Below are 16,812 nucleotides of genomic sequence, written 5' to 3'. Positions count from 1 at the left end.
CAGGGTTTCACTAAGCAGCTTGGACTTGTAGTGATCTTCCTGTTTCAGCTTCCCCAGTTCTGGGATTATAGGCATGCGCTGCCGTGCTGTTTTGGTGGCCAGCTCCACAGGCCTGGCAGAGGGCTGGCAGGGCCAGTATGGCATGTGGTATAAGTTATCAAACCTGGGTCCCTGCCCTTGACAGGCAAGTGCTTACACTGCTGAGCTGTCTCCCCAGCCCTCCCCTCCTCATATAGTCTGTCAAAAAATGCATACGCACTTGAAAAGAAAAATGGTATGCTGTTTCAACAGATGGTGTTATGCTCATGTGGAGTACTCTAGGGGATGTCATAGATCACAGAAAACCCACTACAGAGCCATCTTTTAAGAGATGAAGATGGAAAGAGGGAATGGTAGAGGCCGGGGCCTTCTTTCTTCCCAAGAGCACAATGGAGGCTGTCCACTGTCCTCTAGGTCCTTTGGATTCTTTACTTACATTCAACTCCAAATTCAAGCACGGAGCTGCCTGTTGCCCATACGCTTTCCAGTCCTCTTTGTTGCTAGTGGTTGTCATGTGACAAAGTTCTGGTCAAAGAATCTGAGTGTGGAGCTCTCACTCGTTCCTTTGGCTGTGAGGCTATGTCTAGATTTTTATCTGAGAAACAAAAAAGTAGTTGGAACTACACCTCCACCATCACATGGATCACTTACAATCTTATTTAGGCCATGACTCTGGGCAGCGGCCAAACCTGTGCCCTAACTTATAGGTGGTCTGGGACACTAAGATTAAGGGATTTCTGATATGGGTGAAAAAATACAAGGGGCAGAAATGTTCATCTCAGAGCAAAGAAATTTGTACTTTTTTGATCTTCCTATGTGTAATACACAGGGCCATGAATAGGAAGACAGAGAGTTAGGTAGGCAAACTAACTTTTACTAGGAGTGCACTAAGTAGTGTTCAAAAGTAGGTTTTGCACGCACACATACTTGCTCATCATATGTAACTTAGATATATTTCCAATCCTCATATAGCAACTGTTAAGATTTTCACGGTAATGAAAAGGAACAAGAATGACACCAATGTTCTGTAGTGTATCTTATTTTAGATGGGTATTGTTATGGTTTGTGTCTAGGTGTCCTCCCAAAGCCTCACGCAGTCATGGGGCGGCTTCTGGAGTAGGTAATTCAAGATCCAATGCTGGGATTATGGGTGTTGAGTGCCACACCCGCCCTGCATAGCACATACCGGAAAGAGGCTGCCTAGCTGCTGCAGCTGCTCCTCTCCCACTTTTCCTCCACCATGAACTGCTGCCCTCTGCCACATGTCACTCTGACTTGGAGCCAGGTGAGTATAGACTGAAACATCCACGCTGTGAGCTAAATAAACCTTTCCTTTCTTAACTTTGGGTGTTCTGTTACAGAAACGAGAGAAAAGTAACCAACAGGATCTAGTAGGAAACAGCTTAGAGGCCAAGGGTTCTAAGGCATGTGATAAGAGAACATCACCACATAATCCTCAGTCAACAAAGAAGGTATTGTATTTCCAGAGTTCTCCAGCCTAATGTGAATTTAGTATAAGAATCCATCAGTGAGGCATTCCTGTAGCAACTACAAAAGAGGGGAAGAGAGTGGAATGCGGTGCTATCGCTCAGGCACCAGGCCAGGTGTACCCTCTGCATGATGTCCCACGGCCAACCTCACCAGAAAGACCCTGGCCAGACCTGAGACACAGTATCAATTACCTTAAGGAAACTGTCTTCAGGGTCGCTGAAGATACTGTCCAAACTTTCCTAGGATGCTAAGTCAACTGGAACCAGCTATAATCTAACAGCATCAAAAAGGAAAACTCTTTGAAAAAGCCAATTAAGAGCAAGTGCTAGCAATGATGAGGGACCTGTGGATACGCTGCTTGCTGTGTACTTTTGCATTTCCAATTATGCTATATATAGACATAAAAGGAATTTTGCGAGCAAAGTATTAAGACTACAAAAATAGAAAACTGAAATAGTCCTAATGGTTTGGAATGTGGTAACCGTGAACAATGGAACAGGCCACAATGTGTTATCAATAGCTTTCTATGATCTGTGGTTTCCTGCCAAGACTGACAACTGATTGCCAAGTATTACTAGAAGTAAGTTTAAACATTCCTGTCAGAGGAGCATGAACTGTTGAGCTGGGTGTGTGGCACAGCCCTCTCATCCCAGCACTCGGGGGGCTGAAGCAGGAGGGCTGCTTTGAGCTTGAGGCCAGTCAGTACTACACAGCAAGACTGTGTCTCAAAAAGTGAAACAAAGGCCCCCCGAACTACTCAAGTGGGAGAAAAAACTAAAAAACAAGAAGCTACATGTTGTATGATTTATGGAAAACTGCAGAAAGATGCAAACTATTGTGGTTTAGGGTAAAGGGATGGTTTGACTCCCTGGGGACCACAGGGAACTTTTCACAGGAATTTTACAAGTACTTACATCTGTTAAAACTATGATTAAAAAAAGTTTATAGTTACTGTATATAAATCATACTAATTTAAAAAAATAAAAAGATATAGGCAAAACCAATAAATACCTCAAAATGAAAAAAGACGTAGGCTATGCTTTACTTTCCCGTAGACTGGAGAACAACTTTTATTTTCTAGACCTAGGGCTACAACAGTATTCTGTATTTTCATTTTTTGGTATGCCTTTCAAGAAATGGAGAAAGACACCTCACCTGGCAAATGGGAGTGTGAATGCTGCCGCACCTCAGAACCTGGTGAACATTTTAAATTACACTCTGGAGAAGTCTGGCACATGGCTAAATGACACAGGAGCTGTTAAGTTCCGTCTGCGGTTATCCTACAGGCTGCTCCAGAGCTGCCGCTGGCAAGCGCTTCCGGCTCCTCTGCCTGTGTTGGCCCTTCGATTATAAACGCGTCAGCCCTGTTCCTCACATCCAGGGCTGACGGCAGCAGAGGCCCATCTAGAAGATTCTGCCTAAGAATGAGGATGATGGAAGAACAGACCCAGGTACAAGTGTGTGGCACATTTGGAGCTTATTTCTCTACCTCATCTGCCAAGACATGTCACTTGGCATTAGCAGCAGCAGCTCAGCTTCTCAGAGGTGGTGAATACATGCTTAAAAAAGGAGCAAATTAATGGACACATCTACAAAAATGAAGGTTGGGTTTACAAAACTCTGTGTATACTTATAGGCTGGGAAGTTAGCTGGCAAAGAAATTAACTTAGAAAACTATAATAAATATGATTTCTCATGAGAAGAATCATTTGTGGATTGGGTTATGCTTCACATACAGTAAGACTGATGAAACTGTGAAAAGCATCCACTTAACCTGAAATTTTGAAATGGAAAATGATACACTGTTAATTGGCCACGCAGCCTTCTCAAAAATCATGACTGTAATACAATGGAGCGGAACATTTCTGACATTTCAGTTTTATTAGTTCTGCGTTAAACACACTGGTGCAGCAGACACATTGTGGCTCCCTGTTCAACATATGCCACTTGCCATTGTTATGTATCTGTTTAGAACAATAATCTAAATTTTATTTAAAAAATCTAAAAAGCTTCCTCTACACAGTACACACAAGAAGTTTTGCATTACATCATTTTATATAAAATGTTCTGAATGACATTAGTACAACTTACTACCACTCAAGGAGTTGAGGGCTGAAATCACAAACATTTAAAGAAAGAAAACAAGTTTCACAGGAAGACCTGTGAGCTCTAGCTACAGACAGGAGATGAAATTAGGAACATGAAACAAACCTGGGGAAAAAAGGCATTCAATACTCTTAAGATACCTTAGGGGAAAAAAGTCTATTTGTAATTAGCTTAAAAAAAATGGTTCCATTTTGTTGTGCTGCTATAAAGTAACTATTAACTGACTGAACTCCAAAAAGCAATTTTTACTGCTGAGGAAGAGCTCCTCTTAGGTGAGAGAAAAGCTTTTTCTTTCCCTGAAGGTAAGAATAAAATATAGTTGGGAGTTTGTTCAGAGATTGCTTGTGAACTTTTCGGACTAGGACATTTTAGTGACTTATTTATTTCTACTCTTCCACAAAAGGGGTTAGAATTGTAAAACCAGAATTACTAGGAGGTTTGGCACCCTGTTAACATCTGTTTGAAGCTACTGACTGACGGAGTCTACTTCATGTGGCTATTGATTATCCATAGTACCCTTTTTTGGCACTTTAGCGGACATTTAAAAGAAAAAGTATGAGATCTGCAATGTAACTATTAAAAAAGAGAGTAAGACTGAACTATAGCCAGTAACCAAGACAGAACTGAAAATCTCAAGGAAATTATTCTACACAAACAAGAACTGCACTTGGCAGCATGACTCAATCTATGATTTTCTTCCACTTACTATTTGGTTATTGTAGGAAGCACCTGTACATAATAATAATAACAATAATAATAATAACTGTCCAGAAATAAAATTTGAAATCTCCAATGCTAAGCCCTAATGGAAGAATCAGGCCTTATTACTCATGCTTGTGGAGGAGGGTTTTTTTTTGCAGAGCTAGGGATTGAATTCAGGCCCTTTTATTCTACCGAGCTATCTCCCCGGCCCCAACCACTCATGCTTGAATAGCTCATGCTCTATGTGCCCAATGATAATGGCAGCCAGGTAGTGACAATTTTTTGGAAATAATAACCCTCCCCTTTTTTTTGGACAGTATAGCTTGCCCTGAGGGTAGGGCTGGTGGCATGTGGTGCTGGGGATCGAACTGTGGTCCCTTGTGTCTGGGTAAGCTTGCCTAAGCAGATGCTTTAGACCACTGAGCTACCTTGCCGGCCTCAATCTCCCTTTGATTTAAATTAAGTGATGAAAGATATTTAGTTCCCATAAACTTTCTAATTATAATTTTGAAGAAGCTAAAAATGACACGGTTTTATACAAACTGTCCTTTACCTTTATTGCTTGTATACACAAGGGAATCCATTATAAAACTCAGTGGGAGGAAAAAATATAATGGAAGAAAAAGCTACCTGCTTTAGTATTTTTAAGCATAGTTTGGTAACTTCTTAGATCAATTTTCTGACCTGAAACAGAGCAAAAACTACAACACAATCATGACAGCATTCTAATAATCAGAGCAATTATATTTTCATTTTTATTTTCTCTTCATAAAACATTAATGCTATAAAAATGAGACAGATGACATCCTTATTTAAAATACATCCCTTTACTGGTATCAAAATGTGACTTATTTTAATACCAACTTAAAAAATAGTTCTGAGTAGTATTATTTGCATGATATTATTAAATTATTTTGAAGGCTGGTAGCAAAGTTATCATTAACAATATAAATATTCTCTTTATAAGTGTTGAAATTCTCTTTAAAAATGTTGAAAGGCAGCCCGCATTCCAGAATAGGCTTGCGAGGAAATCAATTATTCCAGTATCAAGGGCAAGTAGGATATTACTCCTTTAGCTTCTTTACTAATTTCACCTGGTTTAGTCCTCATTGATGGCAAGACTTTTAATGGGAATAGTTTTATTTTCCTTTAGTTCTCTGTAGCGCTTTTTATATAGTCAAATAATCCAATAATCATTGCTGGAAGGAATGATCATTTAAGCTAGATCATGTTTTTCAGCCTTTTAATGTTATGAGGAGATACTAATATTAGATTCTTAAAAGCTTTACAGTTTTAACACACGTACAAAATTAAAAATATTTATGCCTTGTTGGGCCCAACCTAGGAACTTCAGCCACTGTATTAAAAAAAAAAAAAAAGAAAAAAGAAAAGAAAAGAAAGTAAGTTTGAGATGTAGCTCAGTGTGAAGACCCTGGGTTCAATCTCCCAGTATAACCAAAATTAAAAAGAGAAAGAAAAAGAGAGTGACAGAGAGAACTCCATTTGTTCAACAAATAATTTTTAGTCTAACAGAAAGTGGTTAAATTGCTCTTGTTAAATACAGCAGCCACCACTTACCTTTAAATATTTTACAGATGGAACTAAGTTTAGTACTGATCCCAGGAAGTGCTGTCACTCTGAACCAACCTAAAGATTCTGTGTCTGCAGGACACCACCAATTATTCTAGATTTATAATACCCTGTCTTTAACTTGGTGTATATATCACCTATTGGGAAAAAAATATTAGTTTTTTTTTTTTTTTTTTTTTTTTGAGATGATACAAGAACATACGCATCTTGAGGTTCCACCTCTAATATGGGAAATAAGAGGACGCGTGCACTGGCGGCCGGTCTGAGCCCACCAGTCTGAGCCCGGGTTCTGTCAGGCTAGCCTTCCCACAATGCACGCGCATACAGCCACAGCCACCACATCTGTCTGAAGTTGAGTCATGCTGCTCCTCTAAGTTGCAGATCTCATCACAGGCAAAGAGATGGCAGAAGTGCAGGTTCACCATGATAAGAAAATACACCACGGAACAAATGCAGCACAACAGGCAGCTGGCATTCAGAACACGCCAAAAGCTAACACTCATGAGTTGTCATAAAGGTTTTTCTTTTCTTAAAAAAAAAAGTCTTTTTCCATGTTTTCTAAAATGTAGCGGTCCCAGAGAATCATGAAGTGCCTTGCCGTTTTTGTTGTTGACTTCTGATGACATCTAGTTGTTTTTTGCATTGCTGGTAGTAAGTAGAAAGACTTTTGTTTTCATCTAAAAGCTTTTTATGTTCCTGTACCAGACGAGATGTATTTTGCTGGTCCTTTTCATCCTGGTCCAATTCTGCAACTAGTTCTTGCCTAAAAACAAAACAAAAACACCAACATAACAAATATTACACATGATGGAAAACTCACAACTTCCTAGGTCACAAAGAACTAAAAGAACTTTTATTCTGAGTCTATCATTCTGCATCGTAAGTATGCTACTGAAACTGAGTTGTGAGCCACAGTGGGAATGGCCACCCACTCCTCTGGTGTAGCTAAGTAAACACCGTAATTCTTTCAATGAGTAGCTGTACTCAGACTAGTGACGCAGAGTTTCAAAGCTTTTATTTGATATCTTTTGTGGGAAGAGGAAGAAAAGACTCTTATTAGGATACAGGAAAGTATGACTTTAAATTTTTATAATTCACATTCTACTTTTACACTTACTCATATTCTGAAATCACAATCCAATTGAACTACAGTGCTGAGCAGTAACTCAAAGAACTTCTGCAAGCTAATTAAAAGAGACACTATCCAAGTTAAAGTCCTTTTCTGTCTTAAAACAGTAAGAATGAGACCAAATTCTACATTTAAACCAGTTAGGTTTATGAACATTTTCAAGTAAGATCATCAGTGTTGTTGGATGAAAGGGATTTCCCTTTTATTTGGGTGATAAAATAAACATGAGCTTATTGTGAGGCAACTGGGCATAAATAATAAAAAGTTATAAATAACTGCATGATATTTCTCGTTCAAGTACTTAAGCTGATTAAGACTGTCAGTTTTCACATCCCCCACATTCACTATTTGTATTTTTCTAGCACAGACCTCATCTTTGAAATGATTAAGTATGACAAAAAGATATGTTAAATATGTGAAATAAGAAACACAGTTTTTTTCCCCAATAAAAAAACCCCAGCAGTTCCACAATTATTTCTGCAATTTCTAAACAATAATATTTAATTTCCTACTTAGGCTTACTTAAGATACCAAGTTGATTTCACTTGTACTATTATGGTTAAGAAATTCTGTGATCAGCCTATTTTTCTCTTTTTAAGTGTATTTGGTCGTTGCAGTGTCTCCTTACATAGCTCAGACTTGTGGTGATCCTCCTGCTGAAGGCGCTGAGGTTACAGGCGTGCACCACCATGCCCGGACTCTGGCTGGCTCAGCCAGCTCTGGGGAAAGGGCTGGTGGGGCAGGTGGTGCTGGTGATTGAACTGCGGTCCCTGTGCTTGTCTAAGCTTGCCTAAGTAGGCGCTCTGGTCAGCAGACCTATCTCACTAGCCCCTATTTCTCTTTTATTTTGAATTATAAACAAAACTTTTCACAAATTATTTAGAAAAAAAATTCATTAATTTAGATTAATAGATGGAATTACATTGCCTTAGATACAGTTGCCATGACTATTTTTCCTACACAATTTGATTTCAGTTACCATTCATAAACTGGCTTCAGGCCAGGGAAACAGCTTAGTGGATTAAGTGCTTGCCTGGCAAACGCAAGGTCCTGAGTTCGATCCCTGGTACCACCTATAAGCTGGCTTCATAAGCATAAAATTTTGTGCCAGTTAAGACTAGGAAAACAAATTTTTCTTTTCCTTTTATTAAGAGAACTGTATATAGTAGAGTAGAAGCTGGACTAAATTTCTTAAAAACGGGAGGAAGGTAGTTTCTATGCTTCTCAGAAAAACACACAGTAGTATAAAGTTCTCTAAAACAGCTGTCACAGATATGCCTGTGACTTATCTAGTGTCCTGCAACAAATAATACCACTCTCTTAAGCTTAAGCACATCATAGGAAAGAACAGATCTACAAAAATGCTGTTAGTAACCCAACTGTAAGGAAACAAATTTTGCTAACAAAGAATCTAACTGTAAAATCCTGGGAACATAAAGACACTTGGGTATACAGCACCAGTTTAGTTTCCTTAACACTAATGTAACATGACATAGTCAAAAAAAGTTGAATTTTGTATAGAAATAGTCAAAGGGTGCTTAACTTACAATAAATCTCTACCTGAAAATATATTTAATGACTAATTCTAAAATTAAAGTTTTCATGTCTTCAATTAATGTTGCCTTAATATACTTTAATTAAAGTATATTAAACTCAAACTACTAAAGTATTTTAAACTCAAAATACTTCCCCAGTTCCACCAAAAAAGCAAACAAACAAACAAACAAAAAAAAAACCCTCAAAATACTAATATATACTTTTTAAAGACTTACTTTCTCTGTAATAACAATGCAATTTCTGTTTGAACTTTCATATATTCTTGTGCCATTTTACAATGCTGTTCAAACACTGCCATGGACTCTTTGGAGTTTGGACACGGCGCTAGAGGCTGAAAACAAATCAGGAATGTTAAAAACACACTTAAGTCAAATCTCAGTATATGGGATGAGAGTGAAGACAGATACTGTGATATATTTTTATAGCAATGAAGCAACAATCTTTTAAAAATAAGTGTTAAGCCCTGTCCTAGAATATCGGGCCCTTCTGTCAGTTAGCTCAGAGCGAGCGCTCCCAGCTTCTGCAATGGTGTCTCAGGCTGCTGACCACTCTGGCTATGTGGCCCGGGCTGGCCTGACTGGGTTCCACCTCCCTGCGCCTTGATGGATGGGATTCCAGGTGAGGCCCGGTGTGGCCCCAAGAAAGGCTTGCAGCTCATGCGCACAAAGAGGTACTGAAGTATGTTACTTACATTTTCAGTCACTCTGAATATAAGAATGCATCACCACTTGTATTTAATAGGGAGAAGCTTATGAGTTTTACATTTTATGCACTAAAATTAAAGAGTGAAAATAAAATACTATGCTTGGCAGCTCAGAAAAAGATATAGAACTATTTTAAGATGAGCTTTAGGATAAGAATATGTAATTCCACCACTCTTAAGTAATATTAACTTAGCTAAAAGTCATTTATTTTGATTTTAAAGTTTAGGAGGTGGACTATAAGCATAGACATACAATGACAAACAGGAACACAATTGCCAGCTTCAACAATAAAACTCCTATGAGGTGTGGTGGCCTATGCCTGCAATCTCAGCACTTGGGAGGCTGAGGCAGGACGACCACCATAAATTTGAGGCCAGGATACATAATACAAAACCAAACAGAAGGGGCCAAGAATATAGATCAGCGGCACAGCACCTGTCTGGCAAGCACAAAGTCCTGAGTTTTAATTGCTGGTACCAACCCCCTACCAAAAAAAAAAAAAAAAAAAAGAAAAACAACCAAAAAGCAAGCAAACAAACAAAAAGCCCAAAATAGAACCAGCTTTAACTACATGGGAGACCCTGTCTTAAGACCAAACCAAACCAAACCAACACATAAAACAAATATCCACTGAAAAAGTACACATCTACCTGTAGCTGGTGATCCAGTGTGAGATAAGCCATTGGGATGGAGTTATCTGATCCATTGGTATCTGGAATTCAAACACATACTTTATTTCCTATTATAAATAACTGCAAACAGCAGCAAGAATACATGCAGGAGATATCGCATCCCCACCCTGAAGAAGTTATCATTAAATAAAGATATTGCTGTTAGTAATGAAAAAGGTCAATTTTTAATTCTACAGGTAAAAGGAGGCATGGATTACAGGTACAGTCATAGTTTGCAACATAAGTTTAACTATAAACTGGACAGAACACAATGTATTTGTATACTCCTTTAATTAAAAAACAAAACAGTGATACAGGACCTTTCTATTTTATTTTTTTTTTTTGTGGAACTGGGGATTGAACTCAGGCCCTTGCACTTGCCAGGGAAGTGCTTAGTCCACTGAGCCATCTCCCTGGCCCGGGACCTTTCCATTTTAAATTCAGTCTTAAATGACCCTACCTAATCAAACCCTGCATCTCTTTCTTTATCATGCTAAATTTTTCACAGCGCACAGAACTGTCAACATCAGTGTGAGCAGGAAAGGCACAAGAGCGAGCTTTCCCTCCTGGTAGGTCACTTCCAATTTAAAGAGACTCTCATGTAAGCCCTCCTGATGGGAATCAAAGCAGAAAAGAAAGCCAGTAAGAACATATAACAAACACAAACATATGGACACAAAACGGAGGCTTAGAACTGTGGCTTCATGTCATTCATGCCACACAGAGTTAAACTGGCCAGTTCAAACTACCCCAGTAAACTTAAACAAATAATTTGAATCAACAGCTTTTGTTTATATTTCAAAAGAGGTAAAACTGCTGCAACTTGAGTGTTTAAGACCAAATAACATCTTAGTTTACTGATGATGGATACTCTGATGATTGATATTTGTTTAAATTTTGCAATACTAGGGATGAAACCCAGGGCTTTGATACCACTCAGCTGCACCTTATTCCATTCCTCTCTTTCTCTTTTTTTCCTTTCTTTGACATTAAGAATGTGCTTACAAGTAGTCACAAAAGCTGACTTACACCAGCGCGCATGGGATACAATCATGCATAAAAAGAACACGATGTAATGCTGGTATGCACCAAGCAAAAGCACCTGTGGTGTAATAACTATGATCATTAATGGAGGAGGCAATTTTAAATAGTCATGTTCCACAGAGAAAGAATGGTAGGCCTGGCAGAGCCTCAGCCTAAAAATATAATAACATAAATGTTTGTTCAAGTACTAAACAAGAAGTATACTTGCTGTTTCTCCAACCAGCCTTCTCGTAACCCAGAATAACAGTTTCAAGCTACCCTCCTTCTCATTTCTGTAAAACCGAAACTGAGGGCTGGAGATATAGCTCAGTGGTGGAGCACTTGCCTAGCATGCACAAAGCTGAGTTCAATCCCCAGCAGCACCACAAAAACAAAACAAAACTGAGTAAAAAATGACATTCCCTGACTTCACAGGAAAAATTAAGTATCTTGAAAAAGTTTTCTCAATTTAACATTTCTACTTCTTTTACTCTTTCCTAAACTACTGATACCTAAACATCTCATTATATCAGTAATCAGTATGTATCTGAAATGTATTTTAGCATTAAGTATAATACACCAATGTTTCACAGTATACTGGGGATGAAGAAAAGCCCAAGCACTAGGTTATTCAAATAAAGTCCTTCCATGGTGGGCAATTTAAATTTACTGAAGTTCAACTGTTTTCCTAAAATGAAGAAGTGGGGTTTACTTTCTCATATATAGCTAAACTAAAAATTGAACTTTAACTGGTCATAAGATAGCAACAGTACTGAGAGTTTTCTCTTTTAATGTTTCATTGAAAATCAAATCTAAACTCTTCTCCTGAATGTTAAGACTCACACTGGCTTGGTAAAATCAGGCAGAATTCATTTCCTGGTTCCCTCATCACACATGTACTAGGATCACATGTTCTTGAAGTGTGCATTTCCTTTATGTGAAATGCTGCCTTCTTCTTCCTGCTTTACGACTAAAGAAACTAAAGGTATGGCAGGACTTACGACAGGTAGCATTTGATTTCTCTCTTACTGAAACACTCAATACCATAAACTTAGAAGTTATCATATACTTTGACGAGTTCATATTACTGTGTATGGAGATTCTAATCAAGATTACAAAGACTGGGCCATACTTGACATATCTGTTTTTGCACACAAGTACTGAGAACACAGAGACACTCTTTAGTGAGTGGTACCCTGTGGTATTGCTAGGTACCAGAAAAGGGGTAAAGGCATACATGAAGAGAAAACAGAAGAGTTGACTGTAGTCCCATAAACTAACAATGTGCCATACTGCTAATTCGCATGTCTAGGTTGGTCTATGTTGAAGCTAGGGATCTTTGCCAAGCTGAGTACTGAACCTAGGCAAATGCTGTGCTGGCAGGAAAGTGCTCCCTTGGTTCAAGAACCAAAAGCACTGGTATCACCTGAGTGCTACTGGCGGCATGTGGCAAGAGCATGTTCCTCTCCACATGTCTCCCTGCCTACGACAACTCCTACACATGAGCTGAGCAGTGCTGGGGACGCAACTCAGAAGTTTCTGCCACCACTAAATTTAAACATACTAAAAGCAGAGAGTACGCCCCAGGCTAAAGATAGTTCTGACTTACATGACACAGAGGAAAACCACCCGGTTAATTTTTTAAATTAAATTATAAACTTGACAAAACCTTGCCAAATTATCTATAAATAATTAAGTCATATTTTAGTTTGTGAATTTAGAAAGCTGACTTAAATTTCAATTTTATTGCAACTATTAATAACAGAGTTGATCTTATATAAAATCCTAAGTGGCTTAATTTTCCAAGGTTTAAGAAATCACCTTTCCCTGACTTAATATAAATAAAAATTATAAATTAAATGTAAAATATAAATTAAAAACATAAATTAAAAATTGAAGTGTGTTGCTGAGTATTTATTAAGGCATTCTCCTAATGACAGGGAGCAGTCTGCGCTACTGCAACACGCCACTTACTGCAGGCCCGCCGTGGGTCTGCTCCATCACTGCCTCCAGACAGCAAGCTTTTAATACTAGTAATGTGGTAAGCTAGTCATGCTAGCACTAAATAGCTAATTCCATTTGGAAACTGAAACGTCTATGTAATGCTTGTTTTTGTAAAGATGAATGACGGGGCTAAATGAACATCAACACAATGCATTCAATTTCCTACTGCAATGAAGAACTAGACTGGTCACCTGTGGAATCGTCAGGCGTCCATGGATGACTTCGAGTCGGCTTTTCTGAGGCTGGCCCTGAGGTAGAGATTGTTCTGACACTAGGACTGGATGACCTACTGCTCACCTACAGGAAGGAACAAAACAGGATTCTTGATTACACTCCTAAAAAAAATAAACCCACCAAGTATTATACACACATATCTAAAATGTTACATGTATTCACACAGGACACCTTTTCAAAATGGCTCAGCTTGCAAGCAAGTAAAATACTCTGGTAATCAGAGAATCAAGAAAGCAGAAGGACCAACACTAGGGGGATTTCAAAGGAATGAGCCTGGAGCTTTTCGTTTGATTGCTGGATGCACTGACAGGAATAGAGCAAACTCTTGGGTCTTCATAATATGGGAATATGATGAGAAACTTCTACCTATGGCTCAACTTAGGGAAGGCTTTATTCTCTGACCAAGAGTCAATTAGGAAAAGCAAAGTAGTAAATCGGTATTTACCATGGCTGTAGAAAGAAGTGTGAAAATGTACATGATGTGTAGCGTATAAAAATTTTAGTAGCGAAATAAAAAAGATTGTAGCAAACAGGAGAGACTTTATGGAGATGGGAAAGGGATCTGGGGATAGAGGAAGAAGAGGCAGAGAGACAGAAGAGAGGATATAAGAAGGACCAAGGTGTGATGTGAACCAATGCACCATGATAACAGTACTTATCATGTATCATAAACACATTAATGAAGAAAAAGGAAGGAACAAACAAGTCTAAGAAAATTTCCTGAATCTACAAATGATATAACAATCCCAAATAATTACAATTTCCAGCACAAAAGGGAAAAAACTCACATCCTGCACATACACAAATTCTAAGACAGACAAAAAATAGAAAAAGTAGATGCAGGGGGAGAGACATATCACAGGGTGAACATGCCTGTTCTAAATTTGAAATGAGAAATGCTCTGAAACTTGGACCATAATACCAGAAGTAGAAAATTCCACACCTGACCTCATGGGATATGTCACAGTCAAAACACAAATATGCTAAAAATGACATTACAGTTTTTTACCTTAAAGCTCTCTTTAAGGGCTATCTATCATTCACCTGCCTGGTAAGTGCAACATCCTGACTTTGACTCTTGGTATAACAACAACAACAACAACAACAACAACAACAACAACAACAACAACAACAACAACATCATTCTCCACTGCTACCTACCTATACATTACATGATACATATGAAACATAAATGAATTTCACATCCAGACTTAAGTCTTACCCCCAAGATGTCTTATTATAATTATGCAAATATCCCAAAATCTGAAAAAAAATCTGAGCTCTGAAATGTAACTGGTTCCATACATTTTGGAAAAGTATACTGATTTCGTATTTACAAAATAATATGAGTTAAATTCTCTATGGTCATAACATAAAACAAACCAGCAAAAAAGTAGAATAATATCTATTAAGTGCAGACAGAAAATTTACTGCCAACTTAGAATAGTTTAGGCAACAACAATGTAAAGACTGGTCAAAACTCTTAGAGAAGCAAAACTGAATTTACTAGCCTTGAGCTGTAGCTATCTCTATGTACTACACTTCAGAAGAAAACAAACTTCCCCTTGATGAAAGAGCCAAGATGCCATTGGGAACATTAATGAAGCAGGCATAGGGCCGGACAAACAGCTCAGTGGATTAAAGCACCTGCAAGCAGGGGCAGGGGCCGGGGATTCGACTCCCAGGTCTGCTGTGCCAGCCCTGCCCCCAGGGTGCACTGAGACAGCAACTGAGACTGGGTGTGGAGGTGCACCCCTATAATCCCAGCTCTTGGGAGGCTGTGAACAGGCGGATCACTATGAGTCCGATATTGCAGTGAGACCTTGAACACCCTGTAGATCTTTCCTTAGAATTGAATAAAAAAAAAAGAAAAAAGGCGTAAGTCTACATACTGAAAATATGAAGTAACAGAAACAGAGATTAATTTATAGAATTACCAGGATAAGTAAGATAGTAATGAACTTCTGAATAACCACAGCATAAGCAAGAAGAACACTGATTTTAAAATCTGATTATTGCTTAGGATGAATAAAGATTTTAAGTTGAGAAAAATTTTAGAAGTATTTGTTGTAAGTAGTAAAGTGTAACTCTGAAACAAAAATAGGAACAGAAATATATTTATTCATTTCAAAAGATGGCAAAGGAGAAAATTAATAAAATAAGGAGAAAACAGTAAAAATAACAAATGCAAATGGGTTATACTCCAGTTAAGATATTAAACAGAAAAAACAGGTTGCCATATTGAATTAAATCTGTTTCTAAGAGATCTAATTCAGGGAAAGAAAATCAAGTTTAAAAAATAACCAAGTAAAACTATTCAGACTAAAATTAAATGGCTATATTAGTATTACAGAGAATACATTATAGGACAATAAATTGCTAGAGAAAGATTTAAAAATATGGTTTAACTCCAGTTATTTCACAATGTATATACACTACTCACACACAATTCCAGGAAGTAAAGCTAAAAGCCAAACCAAAATAAACACTGCCAGGAGAAAGGGACACATCCATCATCAAAGCGAGACACCTGAATGCTTTTCTATGAAGGATACATAAAAGCAGGCCTAAATCCAAAAACAGATACCGTCAAGCCTCAACTCTGCACAAGAAACAGCCCTAGGCCAAGCAAATGAACAAAGGCATTTCTTTTCAGTCCTTAGAAAATACTTATCAAAACTGATCAGGCACTAAGCTATAAAGTAAATCTAAAGAAAAACAAAACAAGCCTATAACATATAAATCATAATACAGCTATCCTTTGTACTGACTTAAAATTAACATCAAAAATTCTATGGCTAGAAGTATAAAACACTTCTAACTAACTCACTGATCAAAGAAAACAAAATGAAAATTAGAAAATATCAAACTGAATTTTAACATCAAGTTAAAACTTGTGGGATGCAAGCTAAAGAGACACCAAGAGTAAAACATTTAATTCTAAATATTTACCGTGAACACCAGAGCACACTGACAGCGTGCAAGCAGGGATCCAACCTACAGGCACCCAAGCACCAAGCTACGAGCCTCCCCAAAGAAAGTAAAATATCTTATAAAACTGAGCAAACATAAAAATTCTATGCTCAATGAATTAAAAAAAGTGAAAATGATAAATCCTCAAAAATACATAAATTACCAAAATTTATATATATATCAGACAAAATAGCAAGCCCAGAGGGTTTTGCAAGTAAATTTTATCAAGTATTCAAGAAAATGACATTTCCAGCCTTATTCTATAAAAGAGAAAAGAGAAAATACTTCCTGGCTCACTGTGTGAAGGCAATAAAATCTGGTCAATGAACAAGGACAGTATAAGAAAAACTGTTAGGGCCGACAAGATAGCTCAGTGGCCTGAAGTGCCTGCTTAGGCCAGTGCAGGGACCACAGTTCAATCCCTGGCACCACATGCCGCACCAGCCCTGCGCTCAGGGTGGGCTGAGCAGGCCAAAACAAAACAAAAAAAGAACAAAAAAAAAAAAAAAAAAAAAAAAAAGAAAGAAAAAGAAAAACTAGCCTCCTTCATGAAAAAAGGCAAAAGCCCTCAAAGATTTATGACCACATG

The 16,812-nt window shown here is 38.0% G+C and overlaps 1 protein-coding gene across 2 annotated transcripts in view; it reads right to left on the bottom strand.

Annotated features, from left to right (window-relative positions):
- Window positions 1-5,785: 5,785 nt before the first annotated feature.
- Window positions 5,786-16,812, bottom strand: part of Map3k7 (mitogen-activated protein kinase kinase kinase 7) — a 59,472-nt gene continuing 48,445 nt past the window's right edge. For both annotated transcript variants that reach the window (XM_004628198.2, XM_004628199.2), the window contains 4 exons: window positions 13,208-13,313; window positions 9,969-10,030; window positions 8,830-8,945; window positions 5,786-6,691 (listed from right to left, as the gene is read on the bottom strand). In XM_004628198.2, coding sequence (XP_004628255.1) covers window positions 6,511-6,691; window positions 8,830-8,945; window positions 9,969-10,030; window positions 13,208-13,313 — 465 coding nt within the window. In that variant the 3' untranslated portion in view covers window positions 5,786-6,510. The remainder of the gene's footprint in view (window positions 6,692-8,829; window positions 8,946-9,968; window positions 10,031-13,207; window positions 13,314-16,812) is intronic.

The sequence above is a fragment of the Octodon degus genome, unplaced genomic scaffold (genome assembly GCF_000260255.1).
Source record: "Octodon degus isolate 3935 unplaced genomic scaffold, OctDeg1.0 scaffold00022, whole genome shotgun sequence".
Lineage (NCBI taxonomy): Eukaryota > Metazoa > Chordata > Mammalia > Rodentia > Octodontidae > Octodon > Octodon degus.
Note: the sequence above shows the minus strand (reverse complement) of the source record. Positions and strands in the feature narration are given on the sequence as shown.